This window comes from Lissotriton vulgaris, chromosome 5 (genome assembly GCF_964263255.1).
Source record: "Lissotriton vulgaris chromosome 5, aLisVul1.2, whole genome shotgun sequence".
Lineage (NCBI taxonomy): Eukaryota > Metazoa > Chordata > Amphibia > Caudata > Salamandridae > Lissotriton > Lissotriton vulgaris.
The window spans coordinates 887,447,877-887,475,171 of NC_141693.1; the positions used below are offsets into that span (position 1 = coordinate 887,447,877).

At 45.5% G+C, this 27,295-nt stretch overlaps 1 protein-coding gene across 2 annotated transcripts in view; it reads left to right on the forward strand.

The window, feature by feature from the left end:
- The window catches only part of NOC3L (NOC3 like DNA replication regulator), a 468,680-nt gene that overhangs the window by 297,069 nt on the left and 144,316 nt on the right, over positions 1-27,295 (forward strand). For both annotated transcript variants that reach the window (XM_086922466.1, XM_086922467.1), the window contains exons 14-16: positions 173-245; positions 9,929-9,992; positions 10,089-10,160. In XM_086922466.1, the coding sequence (XP_086778592.1) occupies positions 173-245; positions 9,929-9,992; positions 10,089-10,160 (209 nt within the window). The remainder of the gene's footprint in view (positions 1-172; positions 246-9,928; positions 9,993-10,088; positions 10,161-27,295) is intronic.

Below are 27,295 nucleotides of genomic sequence, written 5' to 3' on the forward strand. Positions count from 1 at the left end.
ATATGCATCAGTCACCCGGTAGGGTACAAATCTTTCAGTGCATCTCAACATTTCCTAAATGTGTTTCACCTTCTGACTATTTTTGTGTGTGCCCTTAGGTTGGTGTAGATTAAAGCTGTTCTTTAAGCTAGATCCGGATAACTAACAAGCTGTTGTACAAATCTGATTTTAGGTTTGCTCATCTTATAAATGTGGAATTTTTCGACGACCTGTTGGCTGTTTTGCACACTCTGATTGCATCTGGTGTGAGTATATTTTTACAGCTGCATTTATAATTTTATATTTGTTTTAATGTTTTACATTTTATATGCATCTTCATAAATTGGACTGCCTTTTATACTGATATATACTTTTGAGGATATTAACAAATATAGCAAGTATTTTATAAGTAGTTTGTTTTCTGTTTACTGAAGAGGGAAGAGGTACCTTCATGAGTTGGGACCTTGAGTGAATAATGTAAACCCCTTTATTCAAGGGAAGTGACTTCTTTGATATGGTACGCAATCACAGTAGATATAGCATGAGAATACAACTCTTTCCCACTTATCACTTCCCTACCTTGCCCCATTTTTGTTTAAGTCTCTTAGGGGTAAAGAAAGAAATACTTGAAATAGAAGTTGTATCAAGCACCACCTGCATGCTGCCACGTATATAGGCTTTGCATCTCTTTGTTACACTAATGCCCTTATGGGGCCTGTCATATGTAGTATGTTGCTGCACTTAAGCGCTTGTGTGCACAGGTGAAGATGCACTCTAGTGGGCGCATTCAATCCCTTGCAGGCTTTCATGTAATGGCACAGGGTCCTGGATCCGTAAGGACATCATTATAGGGGACAAGAAGAGAGTTTAGCATCTGTTTATTGCCCCATGACCAACTAAGCCTTTTGTCACTCCTGTGAAAGCACAAGAAGCAAGGAGCTCCCAATTTGTGTTGATAAACCTGAGCTTGCTCTGCTAAGAATAAATTATAAGATAGTCTGGGAACAGCATGGATCCTGGTTTACCATGACTGTTCCTGGGAATTTCTTTTAGCCTGATACAGAACTCCTTATCAGGAAGGTTGCAAAGGGAAATGGAGCGAGGCATTCCTGTCAGTGGAGAGTCCAGACTGTCTGGTCTCTTCTGGCAAACCTTCCCATAGAACATTAGTGCACTTTGCTAGAAAAAGATACTAGAAAATGCTTGTTTCAGAAAGAAGAGGCGGTTCACCGCAGCCTTTGGGTTATTTCACTGCAACAGGGAATCGATTCGTCCCACAATATTCCAGCCTGTTTCACAGCCCACTTCTTTTGAGCTAAAACCTGAGGAAAACAGCAATGAGCTGCAGATTACACACTGTGCATAGATCGCCACCTAGTGTTGGGCCTGGATGTTTGTAGTTTGTTTTTGTCCTGAAAAGTTCTTTGGAAGTCACGAGATAGGTGACTCCTCATATGGACCACATTGCGCATGGGCATCGGCTCCATCCTCAGATTGTTTTTCCCGCTATCGGGCTCGGATGTGTTTCCTGCGCTCCGGTTTGGAACCGAATTTCCTTCGGCGCGCATCCCTCACCCAGTTCAACAGTATTGTTTCTATCGCGCTCCCCATCAACGCGATTCTTCACCACTTCGAAGTCTTCGATTCCTGTCGTCGATGAAGGCCTTCGGGCCTACATGGGCCTTACTCTCTGGCTCATGGAAAGGACTCCATTCAAGAAGTGTCCTTGATGTGGGTTGAAGTTTCCCCACACAGATCTATATGAGGTGTGCAACCTTTGGCTCTCATCGGAGCACGAGGCCAAAGACTGTTCCGCTTGTGCCTCGTTCCGCTCCAAAAAGACAATTCGGGACAGACTAGCTCGAAGAACTATGGCTCGCTCGTCAGCTTCGATCCCCAACGACATCTTTGAAGAGGGCGTCGACGTGCCGGAACACCAGCGGGCCGAAGAAAGTGCCAGCTACTCTGATGCCGAAGACTCAGACGTCAAGGACATCACTCCAGCTCAACGGGTCGTAAGTAAGACCGTCGACCCCAATCCTTCCTCGACAACCTCAAAAAAGGCTTCGGTCACATCCTCACCTTTGGGCCCAGGTGCGCACCGAGAGACTGCTTCCCACGCCCTGCCTTCGGGCCCGGCAAAGAAGCCTGCTAAGCCTTCAGGCTGCTCGGGCTCGAGTCAACCTATTCCCGGTGCCGATCCCATACCGACACTGAAGAAGAAGCCATCTTCCTCAACCACGCCGACTGCTGCTCCGACACCTAAGCACTCGGCGCCGAAGACTGGCACCCGCTCATCGATGCCAAAACCGCACTCGGAGCTGAGTAAAAAAAAAAACCACCTAAAGGTCCCGACTCACACGCTTCGGAGCCGAAAAAACACCTGGAACCAAAAAAACACGTTCCGGTAAAAGACATGTCAAAAGGTCAAAAGGTCATACTTTTATGCCAAAAGACCCTAGACCAGCTACCGAGTCGGTGCCGAAAAAAACTCTGGAACCAAAACCTTTGACGCCGAAGGATCTGCCCTACACAGAAGAGCTTTTTAAACCAGATCCTACTCTAAAGACTCTTGTAAAGGATCCTAAGACTGGCCAACTAGCTCTTAGCTCCAAGAAGAGACCACTAGAGGTGCCTGCACCTCCTCCTCCAAAGAAGAGACATTGCAACCTCTCCATTGAGGGTCCCTTCTCCACCACCTCCCCATACTATTCCTCCTCCTACTCCTACACCTCCTCCACCACATCATTCGCCTACACCTCCACTAATCCAGATGATGATGTAGATACAGACTCTGACACAGGTGGGAGTGCACATGACCCAGTAGGGACCAATAGTCCACCTCAGTTACCTAATCCATGGGATGATTATAACACCCCTGATGTGCCTTATGTCCCCCAAGACGATGTATATCCCTCCAGGCCTTCCCCACCAGAGGACACTATAGGTTTTAGCCTACTAGTCCAGAGAGAGCTACCCAGTACCATGGGGTGGACTTGCACACCGATACTGTGGTGGAAGATTTCCTATTGGACCCTTTTGATAATACACAAAGGTCCACTTTCATTTTGCCAATGCTTAAAGGGGTCATTAAGCACGCAACAGAGGTATTTAAAGATCCTGTCAGGGCTTGGGTCCTCAACCCTCGCATTGAGAAAAAATGCAAAGCTGACCCTACAGATCCCGTTTACATTAGAGGTCCCGCACCACTAGATTCTTTAGTAGTATCTAACTCACGTAAACGTGCTAATTCACAAAAATCAGGTGAGGCCTCCCCACCAGATAAGGAATCTAAACTCCTTGACGCTTCTGGTAAGCGCACAGTGTCACAGGCAGCTAACATATGGCGCATTGCCAATCCTCAAGCGCTATTGGCAAGACATGACAAAGCACATTATGATGAACTAGAGTCCATAATGCAGCATCTACCAGATAAATATAAAAACCGGGCCAATGAACCCATACAGGAAAGCAAAAATATCACCAATACTTCCATTCGTTGTGCCCTAGATGCCGCAGATACTGCCTCAAGGGCAATTAATACTAGTGTCCTTCTGCGTAGGCATGCCTGGCTACGTATTTCAGGTTTGAAACCTGAAGTACAAAATTCCATCCTCAGTCAGCCATTTGATGAGAAACACCTATTTGGCCCTTATGTCGATGTATCTTTAGAGAAAATGAAAAAAGACACGGACACAGCCAAATTTATGGGAGCCTTGCAATTGCAAGCTCCCAGATGTTCTTTTCGTCGCTCATCATATAGAGTCAACACAAGAGGCTACGCCTCTGATAGCCCCTAGACTTCCTATAAAACCCCTAGTCAATCCACATTCACTAAGGGCTACCAAAGAGGGGGTTATAGGGGTAACAACAACAAGGGCAGGGGCAAAACCAACAACTCCCGCTCTGCCTCCACCCCTACCCAATGACTTTACTCCGCTTCCCCCCCACTATTCCACTCCTGTGGGGGGGGGGGGAAGCCTACAACAATTTCTTCCTGCCTGGACCAACATCACATCAGACCGGTAGGAGCGACAAATTATTCAATCAGGTTACTGTCTAGAACTAACATCTACCCCCCCAAACATACCACCCAAACAGCGTCCAATGTCACAAGAGTATCTATCGCTGCTAAAGCAAGAAGTAATATCCTTGCTAGAAAAAAGTGCAATAGAACTAGTTCCTCTGCACCAACAAAACAAGTGAGTTTACTCCTTATACTTTCTTATCCCAAAGAAGGACGGCTCTCTAAGGTCTATTCTAAACCTCAGACCGCTAAGCATATGCATACAGTCAGACCATTTTCACATGGTCACACTTCAACAAGTCCTTCCTCTCCTGTTACAAAACGACTTCCTTGCTACTCTAGATCTCAAGGACGCATACTTCCACATTCCCATTCACAAAGCTCACAGGAAGTATCTCAGATTTGTAATAGACGGGCAGCACTATCAATTCAAAGTACTCCTATTCGGATTCACAACAGCACCAAGGGTATTCACCAAGTGCCTAGCAGTAGTGGCTGCACATTTACGAAGACAGCTCATCCATGTCTTCCCGTATCTCGACGACTGGCTCATAAAAGCCAGCTCATACAATCAGTGTGTGGAACACACCCATGCCACGATCCAACTGCTACACAACTTGGGGTTCACAATTAACCACACCAAGTCTCATCTGCAACCATCCAAAGTACAACAGTACCTCGGTGCCACAATAAACCCCTCAACAGCGCTAGCTTATCCCACTCCAGTGAGGATAGCCAGCATGCAAGCTCATCTTATAAAAAAAAATCAGCCATAACACTCCCTTCTAGCACGAGTGTTCATGCAACTTATAGGGATGATGGCCTCTTGCATTTTCATAGTGCCCCATGCAAGACTTCAAATGCATCCTCTTCAAGAGTGCTTATCACGTCAATGGAACCAGGCTCAAGGTCAATTAACAGACCTAGTGTTGGTATACAGTCTGGCTCATCGCTCTCTGCAGTGTTGGAACACCAAAAACCTTTCCAAAGGACGACCGTTCCTAGAGCCAGTTCCTCAAATAGTCTTGACAGTGGACGCATCTCTCTCCGGCTGGGGAGCCCACCTTCTACAACACACCATGCAAGGCAGGTGGACACCACAACAAAAGTTACTCCATATCAATCACCTGGAGTTATTAGCTATATTCCTAGCACTGAAAGCTTTCCAAAAGCAAGTAGCAAACAAAGCTGTGTTAGTCCGCACGGACAATATGACAGCCATGTATTACATACAGAAACAGGGCGGAACACTCTCCCTGCAACTCTCTCAACTAGCACAGGACATGTGGAGGTGGGTTATACCACATAACATATTCCTTCTAGCCCAGCATTTTCCAGGAGAACAAAATACCATAGCAGATCTGTTAAGTCGTCAGACACAACAGACCCACTAGTGGGAACTTCATACGCAAGTTCTTCAACCATTCTTTCAGATGTAGGGACAACCTCAGATAGACCTCTTTGCCGCCCACGAAAACGTCAAATAACCAAGCTTTGCCGCCAGATATCCGCACCCTCTGTCCAAAGGCAATGCAATATGGATGAACTGGTCAAACAGATTTGCATACGCTTTTCCACTTTTACCACTTGTGCCACTAGTAGTACGCAAACTACAGCAGCATTCTCTGACCCTCATCCTAGTTGCTCTAACGTGGGCCGGACAGCCGTGGTACACCACACTGCTACAACTGTCTGTAGTACCGCACCAAAAATTATACCTGTCTCCACACCTTTTAACACAGAACCATGGCGAGATCAGGCACCCGGACCCAGCTCAGCTCAACCTAGCGATTTGGCTCCTGAGGTCTTAGAATTTGGATATCTTAACCTTCCTCCAGACTGCATGAATGTCATAAAAGAAGCTAGACATCCAACCACTAGAGCATGTTATGCAGCTAAGTGGAAACGCTTTGTAATATATTGTCACAACAACAATATTAATCCCCTAGACGTGTCTATTCAACACATCATAGGATACTTACTGCACCTCCAAAGATGTAACTTAGCCTACACATCTATTAGGCTGCATCTTGCTGCAATAGCAGCATATCTGCAAAACAGACAACATCTATCTCTGTTCAGAGTGCCTGCCATTATAGCCTTTATGGAAGACCTTAAGAGAATAATTCCTCCCAGAGTACCACCTTCACCTGTGTGGAATTTAAACATTGTTCTCACACGGCTAATGGGACCTAACATAAATGTGAACTACAATTTTTAAGATGGAAGGTTGCATTCCTAGTAGCTATTACTTCTCTGCGGAGAATTAGTGAACTACAAGCACTAACCATTCAAGAACCCTTCTTGCAAATGCATCATAATAAGGTCGTTCTCCGTACTAATCCCAAATTCCTGCCCAAAGTCATTTCTCCCTTCCACCTCAATCAATCTGTGGAACTGACCGTTTTCTTCTCGCATCCACAGACAGTAGCAGAAAGAGCTCTTCATACCCTAGATGTCAAAAGAGCATTGCTATACTACATCGAGAGAACACAACCCTTTCGTAAGACCAAACAACTTTTTGTGTCTTTCTCACCACCACATTAGGGAAATCCCACTTCAAAATCTGGGATAGCTAGATGGATTGTCAAACGCATACAGATTTGTTACCACAAAGCTAAACGTATGTTATCTGTTCCTCCTAAAGCCCACTCTACAAGGAAAATAGGGGCTTCAATGGCATTTTTAGGGAACATTCCCCTAGATGACATCTGCAGATCAGCTACATGGTCTACACCGCACACATTCACAAAACACTATTGTGTAGATGTGCAAACCAAACAACAAGCTAATGTGGGCCAGGCAGTTCTCAAAACATTATTTCAAACTACTGCAACAGATAGGGGTGATCGCCGCTAAGAGTGGGTACTGCTACACAATCTATGCAAAGTGTGTAATCTGCAGCTCATATGCCTCGAACGGAAAATGCTACTTACCAGTATGCATCTGTTCTTGGCATGTAGAGCTGCAGAGTTACACACGCCCACCCGCCTCCCCGGCTACCCTTGCCTGTTCCGGTATTATCTTAATTAGATACAGCTTACATGGACATCCTTCCTTTTCTTGCAAAGCTCCATCATTTCCCTAATGGCGAAAAATAATCTGAGGATGGAGCCGATGCCCATGCGCATTGTGGTCCAAAGGAGGAGTCACCTATCTCGTGACTTCCAAAGAACTTTTCAGGACAAACCCAAACTGCAAACATCCGGACCCAACACTAGATGGAGATCTATGCACAGTGTGTAACTCTGCAGCTCTACATGCCAAGAACTGATGCATACTGGTAAGTAGCATTTTCCTTTTACATCTATACCCCAAGTCAAATTAACAACTATAACTTAAATAACTCTTTTAATAGTCAAAGCTGTAAAGCATAATCTCTTGTACTGTTTCCTGTGGGGTCAAAGTAATGCATGGATCGAAGTGCAGTGAGTGTGCTCAGTTCCATGTGTATTTTTTCCAATAAATGACCCTAAAAATTAAATTGTAATGATGCCTGCAGCACTGGTTTGATTTGAGTACAGTGCCGGATTTCATTACACAGACCTGTCAGTACTTACTCCAGTAGTGTTTGGGGCTTTTTTGGGTCTTTGCCACAGTCAACTTGAGCTTGAGTCCCCAGTGTCTCCTGGGCCTTGCCGTCCCCTCAGTACTACAGAGATTGCAGTCTCTTCAGTAGTGCTGCAGTCTGAGACCTACTACCACACCCATAATAATGTGACCTTGCTACCACCCCACAATCTCTATTCCATATTTATCCTCTCCTCCCAGTTCGTGTATTTACATGGTGCCGATGTTAAAGGCCTCTTCTTGTAGAGTTTTCCCAGCTTCTTCCTGCTAGTGCCAGGATTGGCTCTTGGGTCTGGATCTCGGCCCTGTCCTCTCTTTACACCCCCACATCTATCCTGAACCTTACTACTTTCTCTCCTGGCTTGTTCTTTAACCTAAATACAGTATTTCCACATCCTTATGATAGATGCCGTTTCATCTACGTTCCTGAGTGTCCTCATTCCAAGTGATGCACCACACAGACCCTTGTGTGTGGTGCCTCTTGACGCTTTGGGTTCCTCCTCTGCTTGCCTGGTGGCACTCCATAGCCCACATACCATTGCTGGTTGTAGAATACCCATTACTTTAGTTTGTTCCTGTGGGGCGCCAGCTCTGCTCAACATGCTTTATGGTTGTACAATTACCTTTCTAATGGGCAGATACCCTGAGCTCTTTAGTGGGCTTCGAAGATCTACCATCATTACCCATAAAACTTACACTCTAGCCTTTGCTGTGCAGTCATCCACAGTGAACCCATTAGAGCATAATGTTGATGGCTGTACAATGCTCATTCCTGTTAGTCAGGAGGTCTGATAACAAGAGACAGTAGTTCTGGTCCTTGGGTTTGGAATGGGGAAGATGACTTGGGCCCGAACAAAATCTCAATCATGCCATCATAACTTAGGAAATTTTGTGTTACAATTGTATCCAAAATTCTCAAAATGATGCCATTACGCTGTAGAAAATTATAGCATGATTAGAATTATTGTGAGCCGCAGTCATTCAAGGCTCTTGTTTTTTTGGTGCTATTTTTGGTGCTTTTGTCTGTTTTTTGGTGCTGTTTTTTTTGTGTGCGGGAAATAATTGGACACCTGTTATGCTAAAATATAGCGCTTAATGCCATATTTGCACTTTCCAATATTACACTAATTTAGACCATGCCTAATCATGATAGAGTTGCTTAATTGCACAATGCAGATACCCTCAGAAGGTAAAATGTTACTCATATATTTTAAATTTAAGATCATCACTGGGATTGAGATAGGGCCTTGTCCGCCGAACAAAAGGTCTTTATCCCCCTATCAATATTGCATACAGTGCTTAATTTCAGCCGGTGATTTCCGGGTGGCACGCCAACACTAATTTTTGGGGACTCCCACATTTTTCCTCGTCGGACATTTACAGAGAGCAAGAGAGGGAAAAACACACAAAAGAGAAAGGAGGAAAAAAAGAGGGAAGAATCTTCACAAAGGGAGAAGCATGAAACATGCAAGAGTGAGATAAAGGAACTGGGAGTGTCTGGCAGTGTATTAAAGTGGCACGAGGTGGATCGATGAGTATGCAGCCTTGGTATTCAGTGCGCTGCTCTCAGTCTTCTAAGCAGAGCTTTGGGCACCGGCACACATTCTTTTACACATTAAACATTGATTGCATATATAGGACTCTGAAAACTCCAGTCCTCATTTAATACAATTCACAGATACGACTTGACACCTGAGAAAAACAATATGATGATAAACATTGTTGTATGTCTTAAAGAGTCGATTTATTAGATGTACTTCATTATAAATGTATGTGCTGTGCAGGACGTTTTCTCTGCCATGATGTTTCACTGAAACCGTAATATAGAAACTATGCTACATTTGTAAAAAACTATATAGGATGTTTGAAAACAAATACAATGTCCAGTTCTGTGGGTTGCGTCCTGCTGCACATGGATGGGCTCTTCAGGCATATTATTCTGTGGATAGCCTTATAATGGTTTTAACTTCATTGTCATCCACTGGTCCAATCTGAGCATGCTATGGTTGGTTGGAAAATGGCCCATTATTTCCTGCCACTCCTGGGTGTAGCTCTTCATACATATTATATACTTGTTGGATAATTTTCCACGTTGTTGCACAACAGTGGACAAATCAGAGCATCTTGTATGACTGGTTGTATAACGCCTATTCCCAAGGGTTGCTCGTTGGTGCTCCTTAGCAGACTCCTGAACATGTACTTTATTTGAACCAACATAGCACTTCCCAATGGGTAGCATCCTTCTCCTCTGTTTACATCTACAATGTGGTTTGAGCAGTTTAATGTAGAGCTTGGATGTTTTTGGAACAGGATTTGCTAAATATGTTAATGTTCTGTTTATATCATCAACAGGATTTAACTTACAGGGAGAGTCTCCATTGTGTTCAGACTGCTTTTAACATACTGTCTGGTCAAGGTTTGTAGTTTATGAACATATAATTCTTTTAATAATTTTTTTCGAGTTTAAAGCAGTTATTGCGTTAACAATTTAAATATATTATTTTCCCTATAGGTGATGTCCTTAACATTGACCCTTTAAAGTTCTACAATCACCTTTACAAAACATTGTTTGGACTGCATGCAGGTAAGAAAATAGGCATTCCGTTTTTTTATTTAATTAAAATTGTGTTGCCCAATGCTTCTATTTTAGGTGGAGTCCAAGGTTACCTTGAGTCAAAGGCCACTGATTAAACTGAATTTAGCTGACTTAGTGACCTGTGAGAGTTAACAAGCACAGATTGATATTTTTGCAGGTTCATCTACAAGCTCCTCTTGAACCCTGCCCCACTCCCCCTACTACTTCCCCCTTCCACTTCCCCCTTCCACTTCCCCCTTCATGCTCTAGCCGTGAGATGGACTCACTGAGATAGGAATTCTAAATAATGGAGCAAACCAGCATTCAAGATGGCAGCTTTATGTTTGGTCATCAGACAGGGCTCTGCTGCACTGACGTGATTGCCTGAGGACAGCCGTTGAGCGTGCCCTCTGTAAGGGAAGTAAAACAACTGACTTCTCTTGAAGCCTTTGAGGCAGCACTAGAGTTCTCCTCTTTCCTTTGTTCGCATAAACCATGGTGGACAGTAACTGTTTATTCTAGCCATGGTGACCCTGGCGGGTGGACCGCCTTCTATGAAAAGATGGTGAGGATTGTACTGGAGCATATGAGGAGCTACGTTTCACTCAAGTGACCCACGTTGTGGCCAACTCTGCTGTGGTTGCCCCGTGACAGCTGAAACATGAGCTGGGCTATTGACAAAGTTGGAAGGACCTTATTTATTTATTTAGCGACTTGTAAAGCGCCTGGTGACCCGAGGGCATCCCCGCGCTATGAGAGATTTGTATCCTACTGAGAGGGAGATGGGCGGAGGGCTTATTTGGGAAACAGAAGGGTTTTAAGCTTTTTTCTGAAGATCAGGTAGCTGGGCTCCAGTCTGAGGGAGCGTGGAAGGGAGTTCCATCCAGTGGACGCTTTTACAGAGAAGCGTAGACCTCCGGTGCGCGTCCTCTTGAATTTGGGGATGTTGGCAAGGTGCTCGTTCTCGGACCGTAGAGCTCTGGATGCTTTGTAAGGAGTAACCAGGCCGCCGAGAATCGCAGGTCCCGCACCATTAATCAGTTTATAGGCCGTGCACATGGCTTTAAATTCCACCCTTTGGCGAACTGGGAGCCAGTGCAGAGCTTTGATAGCAGGCTTGGCGGACACTCTGGGGGGTACGTTCATGAGTAGACGGGCTGCTGCGTTCTGGGTTCGTTGTAGTCTCGCCAAGGTAGCTTCCGGCGCTCCCAGATAGACCATATTGCTATAGTCCAGCCGTGACAGTATAAGGCCTTGGACTAGTAGTTTCCTGGACACGGGAGGAAGTAAGGGAAGGATTCTGCGGATAGTCCGCATGAGCCCAAAACAGGTACCTGCAGTTTTGGCCGCTTGTGTCTTCATTGAGAGGTCGGGTTCTAGCCAGACTCCGAGGGTCTTGATTTCGTGTTTCGGGGTGGGGATTTCCCCGAACACGTCTGGCCAGACCGCTGGGGGGATGGTCACCCATTGTTTACCCATGAGCATCACTTCGGTTTTAGAACCGTTTAGTTTTAATGATGATTCACACATCCAACCGTGAATTTCGGTAAGACAGTTTGACAGGTTGTCTGGGTGGTCGTCTAGTTGGCATAGGGAGACGACCAGTTGTGTGTCATCAGCGTAGCTCACTATTTTTATCCCGAATGGTGTTACTATGTCTTCAAGGGGGGCCATATACACGTTAAAAAGCGTGGGGCTCAGGGAAGATCCCTGAGGAACCCCGCTCGTGAGATGGAGGGTGGACGAGTGGTGGTTACCGTCCCAGACCTGGAACGTGCGTCCGGTGAGGAAGGACTCTATCCAGCTGAGTGCCATCCCGGTAAGCCCTGCTGTCGCCAACCGATGGAGGAGGACACGGTGGTTGACTGTGTCGAAGGCTGCGCTGAGATCCAGGAGGATCACTGCCACTGATCCTCCTGAGTCTAGAATGCGCCTTGCCTCCTCGATGACGGCAAGAAGGGCGGTATCCGTACCGTGTCCCGGGCGGAACCCGGTTTGGGATTGCCGTAGGATGTTGTTAGTCTCGAGGAATTGGGAGAGTTGGCCGTTGACCAATTTCTCGGTAACCTTGCTGATCCCAGGGAGGAGAGATATTGGCCGGTAGTTTGCCATATCTGTTGGATCAAGCTGGGGCTTTTTAAGGAGTGCTTTCACCACTGCACTTTTCCAGCTGTCGGGGACCGATCCTTGTACGAGTGAGCAGTTAATAAGCTACGTGAGCGTGGGGGTGATAACGGGGGCTACGTTTTTGAGAAATCTCATGGGTGCAGGGTCCAAAGGAGACCCGCTTTTTATTTTATTCAAGGTAACTTCCACCTCGTTTGGCGTTACTGGCCTAAATGTGGCAAGTTGGGGGCGTGTTCCAGTCTGACGAGGGGACGGAATGTTGTTCCTGTGGATGGGGGGACAAGGAGGGGGAAGGGATGTTAGGATGCGGGCGATTTTGTCGTTGAAATATGTGGCTAGATCATTGCTTCTGTCTACCTGGGGGGTGGTGGAGGAGGGGGAGATAGGTACTTTCAATAGCTCATTCACGATGAGGTAGGATTCCCTAGAGGAATTTGAGGCTTCCTTTATCCGAGTATCGTAGTGGGAAGCTTTGGAGCGCTTAATAGCAGTTTTATAAAGTTTAACTGAGGTGTGATAGGTCTCTTTGCTGGCGTTCTGCCAGTCTTTTCTCCAAAGCCGTTCAGCTCTCTTACAGTTTTTGCGGAGCTGACAAAGTTCCGGGGTGTACCACGGGGCGGAGCCAGTTTTGTTGGTTTTGTCTTCTCGCGTTCTGAGTGGGAGCACGGAGTCAAGGGAGGTCGTGATCCACTTTCTAAAATTGCTATCGGCGTTGGCCGGGTCTTCTTCATGGGCCGGGGTAGTTGATATTAGGGTCTTGGCCCATTCTTCAGTGGAAAGTTTGGACCAGGTCCTGTCTCTGGTGTAGGTAGGCAGTTTTTGAGGTTTCCTAAGAGTTCCTGGGAGTTGAAATGGGACCAGGAAGTGATCCGTCCAGGGTAGGGGTAGGGAATCTCTTGCTTGCATCGTGGGGGTGCTGGTGAACACTGGGTCCAACAGGTGGCCTTTGATGTGAGTGGCTCCTGAGTTGAGGAGACGGATGTCCAGGGCCGCTAGTTCGGTGACCAGGTCGGCTGCTCCAGAGTCTGAAGGGTCATTGAAGTGAATGTTCAAGTCTCCCAGTAACATGAAATTCGTGACGGAGTGGGCCTGTGTTGCTACTGTGTCCAAGAGGGCGTTGGTAAAAGAACCAGGATGCCCGGGGGGCGGTATACTAGAATCCCTGAGAGTGAATTAGTCGGGTCTAGTTTAATTGTGAATTGTAAGCTTTCCGAGTCGGGAATTTGTGCATCGTTAGAGTTGCAGGTGAGAAAGTCACGGTAAATGATGGCGACGCCTCCACCTCTACCTAATGGGCGGGGGAGAGACTGAATGAGAAAACCCGGTGGGGTGGCTGACACTATGTCAGAGTCAGAGTGTGGGGTGAGCCACGTTTCCGTCAGGAAGAGGATATCAATCTCATGGTCTTCTATTAGGTGGTTGATTAGTGTCGCATGTTTGGGGAGAGAGCGGCAGTTCAGCGAGGCGAGTTTGAGGGCTGCAGGCTTGGCCGCTCGTGTAAGGAGTTTAAGCTGGGCTGGCTGGCATTGAATACAGCTGGTAAAAGGTCCATTCATGTCGTGAATATAATCGCATAGTGAGGCGATGGGAGGTCTGAGACTTAGAAGGTCCCGACGGGAGTAGGTTACCTTAGTGACAGCTCTATCCACCAGGGGGTCTGGCCTTAGGCCCGGTCGTGCGCGGACGGGCGCAGACGGGCTAGCCTTAGGCGCGCAAACGGCGCTCCCGCTGCGCTCGTCCGCTGCGCTGGTATGGTCGGCACATTTGTAGTCGGTGATATGGGCGTGGCCTCGCAGTGGGCGTGGCTTCCGCCTTCTGACCGCGCTGGCGGTGTGGGCGTTGTGGGCGGTGTGGGCGACCTGATACGGTCACTTGAATAAACAGCAACAGACTGTATCGGGAGTAGGGATAGTCATTACGAAATCTTCAGATGTTGGAGGCAAAGCAGGCAGAAGACCAGGGTGAAAGCCATTACAGGATTTGTTTGTTTCTGTGGAAAATGTACTGGCCATGTTGAAATGGTATTTAATTCTGGCTGCTAGAAAGTCCAGGGATGACTTCTTTAAAACGCTGTAGTTCCTAACCTTGCAAGGGCCACAGAATTGGGGATTCTGAAGAGACAGTGGAAGAGGTGGCCTACATGAGTGCAGAAACTCTCTGCTTAAAAATGTCAATGCCCTGCAAGCTTACCTCACTTTGAGAACCAAGTGTATTGTTATACTAGTTGAATATTTACCAAAGTTTGGCTTGCTTGACTTGGAATTCTGTGTAGCAACAGTTTTAATTTAGTTTAATATCTGTTTGTTCTGGTCAGTCATGACCCTAAGGATTGAGATGATTTCTTTGGGAAATATTAGGAGAAAGCTCCTGAAGTAGTATTCTTAATTATAAGGAGGTTGTTCCATGTCTCGCTTAGTTCTGTTGCCATGGTGAAGTAAACTATATGTTTCCTTGTTCTTTCTTTTTTCTATGATGTGCTTTCTTAGGTGTTGGCTTAAATTCTGCAGTACTGTGCATATGCATTTTATTAATCTGTATTGAAGCAATGCCCTTGTCTATGTTTACTCTGAATACAATTTTTCGAAAAAGGTGTACCATTTACCTTGTCTCTCCTGCTGTAATGAAAACATTTTCCTGGATGAATATGACTATAGCAAAAAATAAAGGACTCTTATGTACCATTCTAGTCTACACCCTTGTTTGTATATGCTTGACAAATTGAATTGTAAATTTGTCGCCCAGAAATGACCTTGTGGAAAGTAGTCCGCAATCATAGAAGAGGGATTAATATATTTAATGAAGAACACAAGAAAGTAATCAAGATCGATATGGGGTGTCAAAGAAGAGTCTCTGATGTGACTGCTTTGCAAGATGTCCTTATTGGGCCAGTGTTTCTTCTCATACCTTCTGGGTAAAAATTTGGCTGATGGAAAGAAAGCTTACTCCTGGAACGAATTGTCTAACAAAATGCGAAGAAAGGAAACACGAGCCCATACTGAAGGGTTTGGAGATAGTTTTCAGCTACTTTCCACACAAAGACCATTGGTGATGAATCTGCTAAATGAATGCATCCTTCCAGAGCACCCCTTGTTAATGACCAATACAGAGTAAAAATATTCCACTCTTATTTCACAAGACGCCATAGGCCCTGTCTGTGATGCATCTTTCTGAGTATTAGGACGCCCAAGTACCCGATCACATGATCAATGCATCAATATCCTGAAACATGGAGGTTGGTAAAGGGGAGGAACATTGCCACTTTCTGTAAGCACTAAATGTTTTCTTAATAGCCTCACTTAAAAGATGCTTATTATTTTTTGTTCAGCATTTTTATTTTCTTTAACAGAGTGAATTCCCTATTCTTACTAATGCTGTTTTGGATCTGGATCTCTGGTAAGGCTTAGTTTGCAAGTCGCATTGTAAAGAGATAGCCAGTGAAGTGGTCAGCAAAACTTGATTGGCGAAATGAGCATCAGCTTTCAGGGCCTGAGTGTATACCATATTCATTTATCATTTCTATATAGGTTGATTGTTATCTCTCCAAGTACATGAACTCAGTGGATGAAATTCAGGCAGTCATGGCTTAGGTCATTCATCCTGAACCTGGAGACCCAGGAAAAAAATATGGTCTACCCCTTTGAATTGATGGATGATGTGGTCCACTAGTATAGGTTTCAAAGTGATTCTAGACTCTAGGATCACCTTGTAGCCTCCAGAGAGGGGTAATGGTTCGCAGCTGACAGTGGTTCATTTCTTGATCGACAAGACTGACACCTTTATGTGTGCTACGGCATAGGAGGTTGTGACTCACCTCAAGTCCCACATGCTTCTCTAACAGAACAATGGAAGCAGATTCAGAACAATCAGTTGAAGCTCATTCAAGTCCATTCATCTTTGGTTCCAGCCTCTGAATCATGGGCTCATTATCCCAAACTTTTGGTGGAGTTCTTGTTCCAATTACCCCTGCGACAGCTTGGGCTCACCAACTTCTCAAAGTAAGTGTGGGAACAAATTGGTGGAAACTCTTCCTCAGTGCATTTTGGGGCATATCAGATACATCCTTTCACCTGCTTATGTTGGAGCTGAAAGCAATCCTCTTGGCATTAAAAACCTTCCTACCAGTGCTTATATCTGTGGTGTGGCAATGCCATGGAAAGTACTTCAGCCCTCTTTGTTAAGAGTAAACAAAGGGGTACTCATTCTCTGCAGCTGTGCTAGTTTGCATTGGCTTTTTGGGAGCGGTTCATGATTACATAATGTTACTGCGGAGCATCCCACTGTGCAGGGATTGACAGAGCTCGCATTGACTGCCATAGCAGGCTTCTATACTTATTGCAATAGTAGATTTTTTATGATGTCCTTGCTCTCATCCTCAAGGCCTTGGAACATCCACCCAAACCTTTGCATCTCTTAAATTTCAGACACGGCCAGTTCAATTCTTGGATGGACATGGGTCCCAGTCCCTAGAGGATGGCCTTATTTTGGATTGGACCAGGGATTTTTTTTATATGCCCTCTAAATCAGAAAGTCTTTCAGAGAATCAGAGATGTATTCTAATTTACTCAGCTACTGCACAAGAACCATCTCTTCCGCTCCTAGAAGGCGGCACTACTGCTGACTGATGGAAGATGAATGGAAATCCGTGCAAGCTTCACATCACTGAGCTTTAGCACTGGGTTGTCAGATTAAGGATGATGGGTCTGATATGGTGTGTCATGTCTCTGAGTGACCTATGTCCTTTTAGAGCAACACGGGTAGGGAGAGAGAGGAGACTCGAGAAGCAGAAGTGGCCACAAAGGAGTTTGAACGTAGCCTATTTTTTTTTTTTAAACAATTTTTATTGCAACATCAAAGTTATATAGCGTACTTACATCACTGCCCGTCTCCACACTTCGCCCACCCCCAATAGTTCCGCCAGCATCACACAGCCATTCAGCCCACATCCCGGAGGCAGGGCGGCAAGAGTCTTCGACCTGGGATGGCGCTAGGTGATAAAATAACCAAGTGAGCAACAATTCGACATCCATCATGGCAGGTCCATCAAATTTCGCTGCTTTTTCAACACCTGTCAGGCAGGCGGCCTTGTCAAAGGTCACCTGTCTCTCTGTTACTTCGTTCAGGAGCTCACCCACGTCAGTCCAGTAAGATCCCAGTCTTGGGCAGTCCATGAACATATGGTCCAATTCCGCCCCCAGGAGAAGACACCTGGGGCAAGCCGCCCCCACCACTCGGAAATGCCTCTGTATCCTACCCGGGGTAAGATAGGCCCTGTGGACCACAAAGAAATGCACTTGCTGAAAGCGTGCATTCCTGCAGCCCTTCCCTGCTCTCTGCAAGAGTTGGCCCCACGTTGCATCCGGAATGGGTTTCCCTATACTCTCCTCCCACTTCTGCCTCAAACCAGGAAGGGTTGTCAGTCCTTCACGGAGCATGCGCGATTGGAGACATGTAATCGCTTTGACCGTCCCTGCAGCCATCACGACATACTGGCCCGCCAATGTGGTCGCCGGTTCTTTCTGCCCTTCACCCCAGTGCCTCCTAATCGCTGCTGTAACAGCCATGTGCAAGAGGAAGTTCCCCGCCGGTACCCCAAACTGGTCTTGCACCGCTTGGAAGGTCAGCAGTTCTCCCTCGGCGTACAAATCGCCTATCACCTGGAGTCCCAACTCCTTCCATTCCGAGAGGGGGGTCCAATCCCCTCCATGTGGCAGCGCCGTCAACATGCCCAGAGGTATCTCCGGGGCATACGGATGTACCACTCCCGCACGTTTACGGCTTCTGTTCCAGCATAACCGCAACGTTTTTTCCTCGAGTGTCAGATCCCGCACATCCAGCTGCTGGTTCATTACAATATAAGAAAGAACATGTCTCGGGACCCCCTTCCCTCTATGCTGGTCAGGTCCCCGAAATTCCCTCGCCACGTGTTGCGTAAGGATCTGTAGCTGTGCCGCCAAATAATATAGTTCGAAATCTGGGACCGCCATCCCTCCCTCGAGTTTCGGTCTACGCAACGTGTCCATTGCCACTCGTCTCCTCCTGGTCCCCCAGATGAACCCAGTGGTGAGGGTCCGCAGGTCCCTGAAGAACCAAGGTGGGACCCATATAGGCAAGGTCCTAAAATAATACAGGAGGCGTGGCAATGCCACCATTTTGAGCAGTGCCACTCTCCCTACCGCCGCCAGTGGGAGCGTGGCCCAAAACGCCGTCGAGCCCCGCAGGGCTCTCATACACCGACCTAAGTTCCCTTCCAGCAACCCCTCGGCCGTGTGATAGATCCTGACTCCCAGATAGGTGAAACAGGAGTCTTCCCAGATCACGTCCGTCGGCAACGATGGTCGTGGCATCCCCGCTCTCAATGGGAAAAGGCAAGTCTTACGCCAATTCACCTTGAGACCCGACAGGGCTCCAAACCCCGTAAGCGGATTCACTGCTCCCCTTAACGCCCCGCCGTGTCCTCCAAGAACAGCAAAAGATCATCTGCATAAAGCGATATATGGTGTTGCTCGCCTCGGCAGACAACCCCTCCGTGTATCAACCCCGACCGAGCTCGAATTGCCAAGGGTTCTATAGGTAATGCGAACAGTAGGGGCGACAATGAGCACCCCTGTCGCGTACCTCTTTGGACCGGGTACGCAGAGGAGATCACCGGGCCCAGTCTCACCCTGGCAGTAGCCGAGGAATAAAATACTCTCGTCCAGCGCCTGAACCCAGACCCGAGGCCAAACCTCCTCAATACCTCATCCAAGTAGCCCCATTCCAGACTATCAAACGCTTTTTCTATGTCAATGGATAGTACTGCAGGCCAATTGCCCGGGTCCAGCTCACCACCCAGTACTCGCACGAGGCGGCGGATATTAGCTGAGGTGTTCCGAGTGGGGATAAAGCCAGCCTGGCCCTCGTGCACCAATGACGTCATGTGCGGCAGCAATCTGGTGGCCAGGATGCGGCTTAAGATTTTATAATCCACCGTTAACATAGATAGCGACCTATAAGAGGTCACATCCGTACTATCTTTTCCCGGTTTCAGCAGGGGCACAACCAGCGCTTCCCTCATCGAGCCGGGCAGCTGGCCCTGTTTCAACACCTCATTATAGACTTCTAACATCTGGGGCGCCAAGATGTCTACGAATTGAGCATAAAATTCGACTGGAAGGCCATCCACCCCCGGCGTTTTCTTCCGTGCCATGTGCTTGATAGCCCCCCTAACCTCCGCTAATGTGATCACATCACCCAGGGTCTTAGCTTCCTCATCGTCAAGCTGTGGGAGAGTGACCTCCGCCAGGTAATCGGAGAGGACACCACCTTCCGTCTCTAAGCGACTCTGGTATAGGGTCTCATAATACCTAGTAAAACGTGAGAGGATCGCCCCCTGTGAATAAACGGTATCCCCTGATTCCAACCTCACACTCAGTATTGCACATCCCCGCGGTTCTGGGTTTGCTAGCCGCGCCAACAGTGTGCCCACTTTGTCGCCCTCTGCGTGGACCCTTGCCATGTATTGCCTATAGAGATTTCATTAAAATGGATAGGACACTTGTGACCACTTATTCCAAGAGATATATTGAAAAACCCTCATAAACGTTGTGTATCTCGAGAAGCGGTATATCTTATTCTCCGCCCCACACAAACGTTATGGCAACAGTCATTGGGTTTTTTCAATCAGTATCTTGCCAGCCTCACCCGAGGCAATCTCTGATTTTATCGTGGCAGTATCCAGAGAAAGTTTTTGAGTCACCCCACTGAAGCTGAAAAAATGAGTAAAATAGTTTCCAGGCGATTACGTGCTTTATTCAAATCGCTGGACCACTAATTAAAAGTGTGATGGGTATGCTCTGGGGATAATTAGGAATCCTTAGCATAGGTCATTAGGACAGAAAAAACGTCAACATGTTTCTGCTCTCTTGGCCCATGGGTCTAAGAGCATTCGTCAGGACATATAACAAAAAACACACATTAAAAGTGTACTATCACTATTTGTGACGTAGGTGGGTCAATACAACATAATAGTCTTACCCATGAAGGTTCTCAATAGTCACCTAAAGGATTAAAAAGGAAATGGGGTAACTAGTGGCGTTTTTAACAAATTCATGTTAAAATCGTGGTCAAAAAAACATGCATTGTGTTTATCAAAAGGTTACACGCTCTTTTTAGAGACATTATATGCAAATTGTGAGGAAACAGACAACAATAGTGACATCATGGCGAGTTAGAAATAGGGATTGCGATATTTAGAGACTATTGTGTCAGTAGTATGCAGTGCGCAGAAGGCTATGTAGTTTTTGACTTATATAGTTAATAAATCATACCTCTATGTTAGGTGTACACAGATTGAACCTGGTGGAAAAAACGGAAAAAACGGAGGTAATATGTGATACTACTCTCACGGAATATTTGGTGCTCAGTTACCTCTTGAGAGGTCTTACCTTAAGGTAATTTTTACCAGTTCCCGTCAGGAGGTACGGACTTTAGTCCCAGGCTAAAAAGACATCAGAGAGAGATTTTGTAACGTCGATGTCTGCCGATGACTATTAGGCGGCGAGCGGTAAGGGAAACACTCACCCGCGTTGGACGCGTGTTCCGCGTCTTGTGCTGGCTCTGCCTCCTGGACGCTAGGAGCACGCTTCCGATGGCGTTTTCTTCATTACTGGCCATAGGGCTAGAAAGAGGACTGTGTTTACGAAGATCGAGGGACAGATTTAAACTCCAAAATATAGGGTTTAACTTCCTACAGATACACTGATTTCTATTTTGGCGTTATTAGCAAAGGTTTTATATAATTATCATAACGCTAATAGTGAAAATCAAAATTTGAAAACCCGGCAGAGTCTAATGCTAGGCTTGCACGCAAATAACTATGGCTTGTGTTACAGAGAAAAACTCCAGTTATTTGGTTGAAAAATAAGTAGAGTCAGCGTGCAAAATGATGCCATGAGATTTCATCGTTCAAACCATGCTGATTAGTTTTGAGGCGATCCACCCAACGTTGTTCTTTTTCATATAGTACCTTTTCAACATTGGGCGTCACTTCTGATATTTTTTCTATAACAGTCCATCTCAAATCCTCAATGCTGTGTTTTTGCTCAATAAAATGGGAACAGAGTTTTGTTGTGATCTTTTGAAGGCGAATATTACTTTTATGTTCCCCTATACGTAGTTTCACCTTTCTGCAAGTCATCCCAATGTATTTCTTTTCACATGGACAAGTGACCATATAGATCACATGAGATGAATTGCAGTTACTGTGTTGTCTCTGTATCCAATTGAGTGTAGGGGATAGTTGTAATGTTTTTGAGCTGGTGGTTGATTTACAAGCCAAGCATGAACCACATGGGTAATGTCCTGTTACTGGAGCCATGTGGGCATTTCTGATTGGTTTTGCCAAAATTGTTTGTCTGGGGCGAGTATGGACCAACAGGTCACGTAAGTTCTTAGTTCGTTTGTTTGCAAAGCGTGGTTTGGGCCAATTGAATTTTCCTGTATTCACAATGTGCCAGTTTTTCTGAATGAGCTTGTTCACTTGGTAAGATGCTGGGCCAAACGTAGTCACACAAGTCATGAGATCCTCATTTTCTCTTTTTTCGAATGTTGTGAGAAGGTTTTCTCTCGGTTGGTTCATGGCTCTTTTTTGGCACTTCTTTATGGTTGATGCTTTGTACTCCCTTTGTTGTAGTCTGATGCTGAGGTAATTCGATTGTACCTGATAATCAGTTTTTTGACTACAATTCCTTTTGAGACGTAGAAACTGACTATATGGTAAATTGTCTCTTAACGGTTGGGGATGGTAACTTTTGTAAGACAATAAGCTGTTCTTGGCAGTGGGTTTTCTGAATGTTTTTGTCTCAATTTTGTTTTCCTTAGAGTATATAGTCAGATCTAAAAAGTCAATGCTTTCTTTATCAGCTGTGTATGTGAATCGGAGCCAAGGATCACGTGTGTTGAGCCATTCCACAAATATTTTTAAATCTTGATTATTGTGCCAAATCAGGAGAACGTCATCAATATAACGTTTCCAGTAGAGTATACTGGAAACGTAAGGGTTGGTTTGTGTCAGTACGTGATTGGTTTCAAAATTACTCGCATAGAGACCTGCCACCGATGGGGCAAAAGCACTCCCCATTGAAGTGCCATGGCTCTGTAAGAACAACTGTTCTTCAAATTCAAAATAATTTTCAGTGAGTGCCATCCGGCAACATTCTAGGACAAAATGTCTTGGTGTCCTAAAATCCCAATTTTCCATAAAGAGAACGTCTTCTAACATTTCTAGCGTCTCTTTTTGGGGTAAGCTAGTGTATAGGGATTCTACGTCCAATCCCACTAGGAGCATCGTTGTGGGGTCAAAAGATTGATCTTTAAGTTGATTTAACAAATCTCTGGTATCTTGTAGGTAGGCAGGTGTTTTTTTGACCAGTGGTTGGAGGAATTGGTCTGCAAATTTTGAGAGGGGTTCCAGCACTGATCCTATGCCCGAAACTATTGGGCGGCCTGGTGGTGGAACTCTGTTTTTATGTGTTTTGGGTAAGGAGTAAAAGTATGGAGTTTTTGGGTTATCTGTCAATAAGAAATCTGCTTCTTTCTTGCTTACCCAACCATTTGTTTCGGCTTCATACACCATCATAGCAATAGTCGTTTTCAATCTTAGTGTTGGGTCCGTATCGATTCTAGTATAGAATTTTTCATCCGCCAGTAGTTCAAGGCATTGGGCTCGATAGCCTTCTTTTCCAAGGATAACTACTCCTCCACCCTTATCTGCCGGTTTGATGACAATGTTTTTATTTGTCTGTACTTCTTCCAAAGATTTTCTTTCTAATCTGGTTAGATTTTGAATGGGTCTTTTAACATTGTCAGCCATGTTGTCAATGCCAGTAAGGATGGCCTGTTCAAAGGTTAGTATCTCTACTGGTACTGTGTTGATTGGTGGAGTGAAATTCGACTTCTTGCGGAGGTTAGTGTCTCCAAGATCAGTGAATGGTGCAGATTCAGAGAAGTGTGCTTTCAGTTTGAGTGAGCGACAGAATTCTGATAATTCACATTTTAATCTGAAGAGGTCGAGACAACACAGTAACTGCAATTCATCTCATGTGATCTATATGGTCACTTGTCCATGTGAAAAGAAATACATTGGGATGACTTGCAGAAAGGTGAAACTACGTATAGGGGAACATAAAAGTAATATTCGCCTTCAAAAGAAAACAACAAAACTCTGTTCCCATTTTATTGAGCAAAAACACAGCATTGAGGATTTGAGATGGACTGTTATAGAAAAAATATCAGAAGTGACGCCCAATGTTGAAAAGGTACTATATGAAAAAGAACAACGTTGGGTGGATCGCCTCAAAACTAATCAGCATGGTTTGAACGATGAAATCTCATGGCATCATTTTGCACGCTGACTCTACTTATTTTTCAACCAAATAACTTGAGTTTTTCTCTGTAACACAAGCCATAGTTATTTGCGTGCAAGCCTAGCATTAGACTCTGCCGGGTTTTCAAATTTTGATTTTCACTATTAGCGTTATGATAATTATATAAAACCTTTGCTAATAACGCCAAAATAGAAATCAGTGTATCTGTAGGAAGTTAAACCCTATATTTTGGAGTTTAAATCTGTCCCTCGATCTTCGTAAACACAGTCCTCTTTCTAGCTCTATGGCCAGTAATGAAGAAAACGCCATCGGAAGCGTGCTCCTAGCGTAAAGCCATTATCTGACCCAGGGTGGTGTGGAGTGCAAAAAACGATGGATTTAGGCCCAGATCCTTGTACTGGGGTGAATGTAAGACATTGATCTACATTCTGTCCATCAAATTGTTTTTTGTCATTTTCTCCCTGAGTGTACTGGGGTAGCTCAGACGTGGGTCTCAGAGCCTCCACACCACTGGAGTCAAGCTAGCCGGGCTGATGAGAGGTGTTACCTCGAAACCGGTCCGGTCCTCGGATGCTTGATTCCGGTCTGGGAAAGATATGGCTGTTGTAGTTCGGACTGGACTGTTCCCATGGGGCACAGGGTCAGAGCTGATTTGCATAAAGCCATTATCTGACCCAGGGTGGTGTGGAGTGCAAAAAACGATGGATTTAGGCCCAGATCCTTGTACTGGGGTGAATGTAAGACATTGATCTACATTCTGTCCATCAAATTGTTTTTTGTAATTTTCTCCCTGAGTGTACTGGGGTAGCTCAGACGTGGGTCCCAGAGCCTCCACACCACTGGAGTCAAGCTAGCCGGGCTGATGAGAGGTGTTACCTCGAAACCGGTCCGGTCCTCGGATGCTTGATTCCGGTCTGGGAAAGATATGGCTGTTGTAGTTCGGACTGGACTGTTCCCATGGGGCACAGGGTCAGAGCTGATTTGCATAAAGCCATTATCTGACCCAGGGTGGTGTGGAGTGCAAAAAACGATGGATTTAGGCCCAGATCCTTGTACTGGGGTGAATGTAAGACATTGATCTACATTCTGTCCATCAAATTGTTTTTTGTAATTTTCTCCTAGCGTCCAGGAGGCAGAGCCAGCACAAGACGCGGAACACGCTTCCAACGCGGGTGAGTTTTTCCCTTACCGCTCGCCGCCTAATAGTCATCGGCAGACATCAACGTTACAAAATCTCTCTCTGATGTCTTTTTAGCCTGGGACTAAAGTCCGTACCTCCTGACGGGACCTGGTAAAAATTACCTTAAGGTAAGACCTCTCAAGAGGTAACTGAGCACCAAATATTCCGTGAGAGTAGTATCACATATTACCTCCGTTTTTTCCGTTTTTTCCATCCAGGTTCAATCTGTGTACACCTAACATAGAGGTATGATTTATTAACTATACAAGTCAAAAACTACATAGCCTTCTGCGCACTGCATACTACTGACACACTAGTCTCTAAATATCGCAATCCCTATTTCTAACTCGCCATGATGTCACTATTGTTGTCTGTTTCCTCACAATTTGCATATAATGTCTCTAAAAAGAGCGTGTAACCTTTTGATAAACACAATGCATGTTTTTTTGACCACGATTTTAACATGAATTTGTTAAAAACGCCACTAGTTACCCCATTTCCTTTTTAATCCTTTAGGTGACTATTAAGAACCTTCATGGGTAAGACTATTATGTTGTATTGACCCACCTACGTCACAAATAGTGATAGTACACTTTTAATGTGTGTTTTTTGTTATATGTCCTGACGAATGCTCTTAGACCCACGGGCCAAGAGAGCAGAAACATGTTGACGTTTTTTCTGTCCTAATGACCTATGCTAAGGATTCCTAATTATCCCCAGAGCATACCCATCACACTTTTAATTAGTGGTCCAGCGATTTGAATAAAGCACGTAATCGCCTGGAAACTATTTTACTCATTTTTTCAGCTTCAGTGGGGTGACTCAAAAACTTTCTCTGGATACTGCCACGATAAAACCAGAGATTGCCTCGGGTGAGGCTGGCAAGATACTGATTGAAAAAACCCAATGACTGTTGCCATAACGTTTGTGTGGGGCGGAGAATAAGATATACCGCTTCTCGAGATACACAACGTTTATGAGGGTTTTTCAATATATCTCTTGGAATAAGTGGTCACAAGTGTCCTATCCATTTTGATGAAATCTACCTAGTTCTGGGGAACAGATAGGACAGCCATTCCTCTTCCCTCATTCTGATAAAATACTCATGTATTGCCTATAGTCATAGCATCTCAGCCTCTCGGTCACCGATGCCACTAATTCCTTAGCCTCCAGGAGCCGTGTCTGCAGTGCCCCCCGTTCCGGCCTCTGCCTCTCCACCTCCCTTAACGCATCCTCCGCCTTCCTAACCTCCTCCAGTACCACCTTCCTTTCTCCAGTGTGTTTCCCAATACATAGGCCTCTCATGACCACCTTGAATGCGTCCCATTCCGATCCCCTAGTGGAGGCCGTTCCCTTATTATTCGCAAAGAATGACTCCGCCCCCTCGCGGACCTCTGACTGGAAGACCTGATCTTCTAAGGTGTCCGGGTTCAGTCGCCAATTAGGAATCGCTGTCCTCACTCGCTGCCACTGGAGGGAGAGCAACTGGGGATTGTGGTCAGAGATGGTCCTAGCTAGGTACTCGGTGTGCCTTGCCAAAGAGGCAGTGGTGGGGTCGCAGAGGATCGTATCAATCCTGGCATGCAGCTCGTGGAGTGCCGAGAAGGAGTAGTCCCTGTCCCCAGGATGATGTCCTCGCCACACATCAATCAGCCCCCACTCAGCTTGCCAATCGCTCCTATGCTTCGCCACTCTGCGCACCGGGGATGCAATCAGTGGGGGGTGGGATCTGTCCAGGGTGACATCAGTGATAGAATTAAAATCGCCTCCCAGTATGACCTGCCCCGCCAGATACTGAGCTAGGAGGCCCGAAATGGAGTCAAAAAAGCGGGGCTGGTCGGAGTTCGGGGCGTAAATACAACAGTATAGTCAATAGAGTGAGCGACCCAATAAACCTTTGGGGGCTTGGGTAAAACGTAATGTGATGGGTAAAGTTGCCTCCAAAGGAGTTTGTTTTGATGGATAGATTAAATAACTTCTGTAAATTAATTTACTACAGGTAACTTAATCGTCCTGAAAAAATTACTTAAATCAATCAAATGAGCACATATATAAACAACACTAAATAAACATGACAATACTCAACATAGACAATAACCAATAGACAAGTGTATAGGCAAAGTGATAGATTTTATCAAATTTAAATCAAACCGGGAAAATACAATATAAAAGAATTTTGCACAGGAATACAGGACAAATATATGAGCATAAATCATAAAATCACTGTATGGCCTGTTAGCCGCCTATCCAAAAAACAGATGTCTGAGTTCGCCTTTGGATCAAGCAGGAAGTCGACGTTTCGGTCTTGTCTGAGTGATTCTATAAGACCATCATCAGGACAGTAGAGTAATAATATTGTAACTCCCTAATAAAGATAAATGAAACATTCTTTACTAGAAATGAAGACTTAATCAAACATCATATATGCACTATACACTATACACATTATTACAAAAAAACATTATTACAAAAAG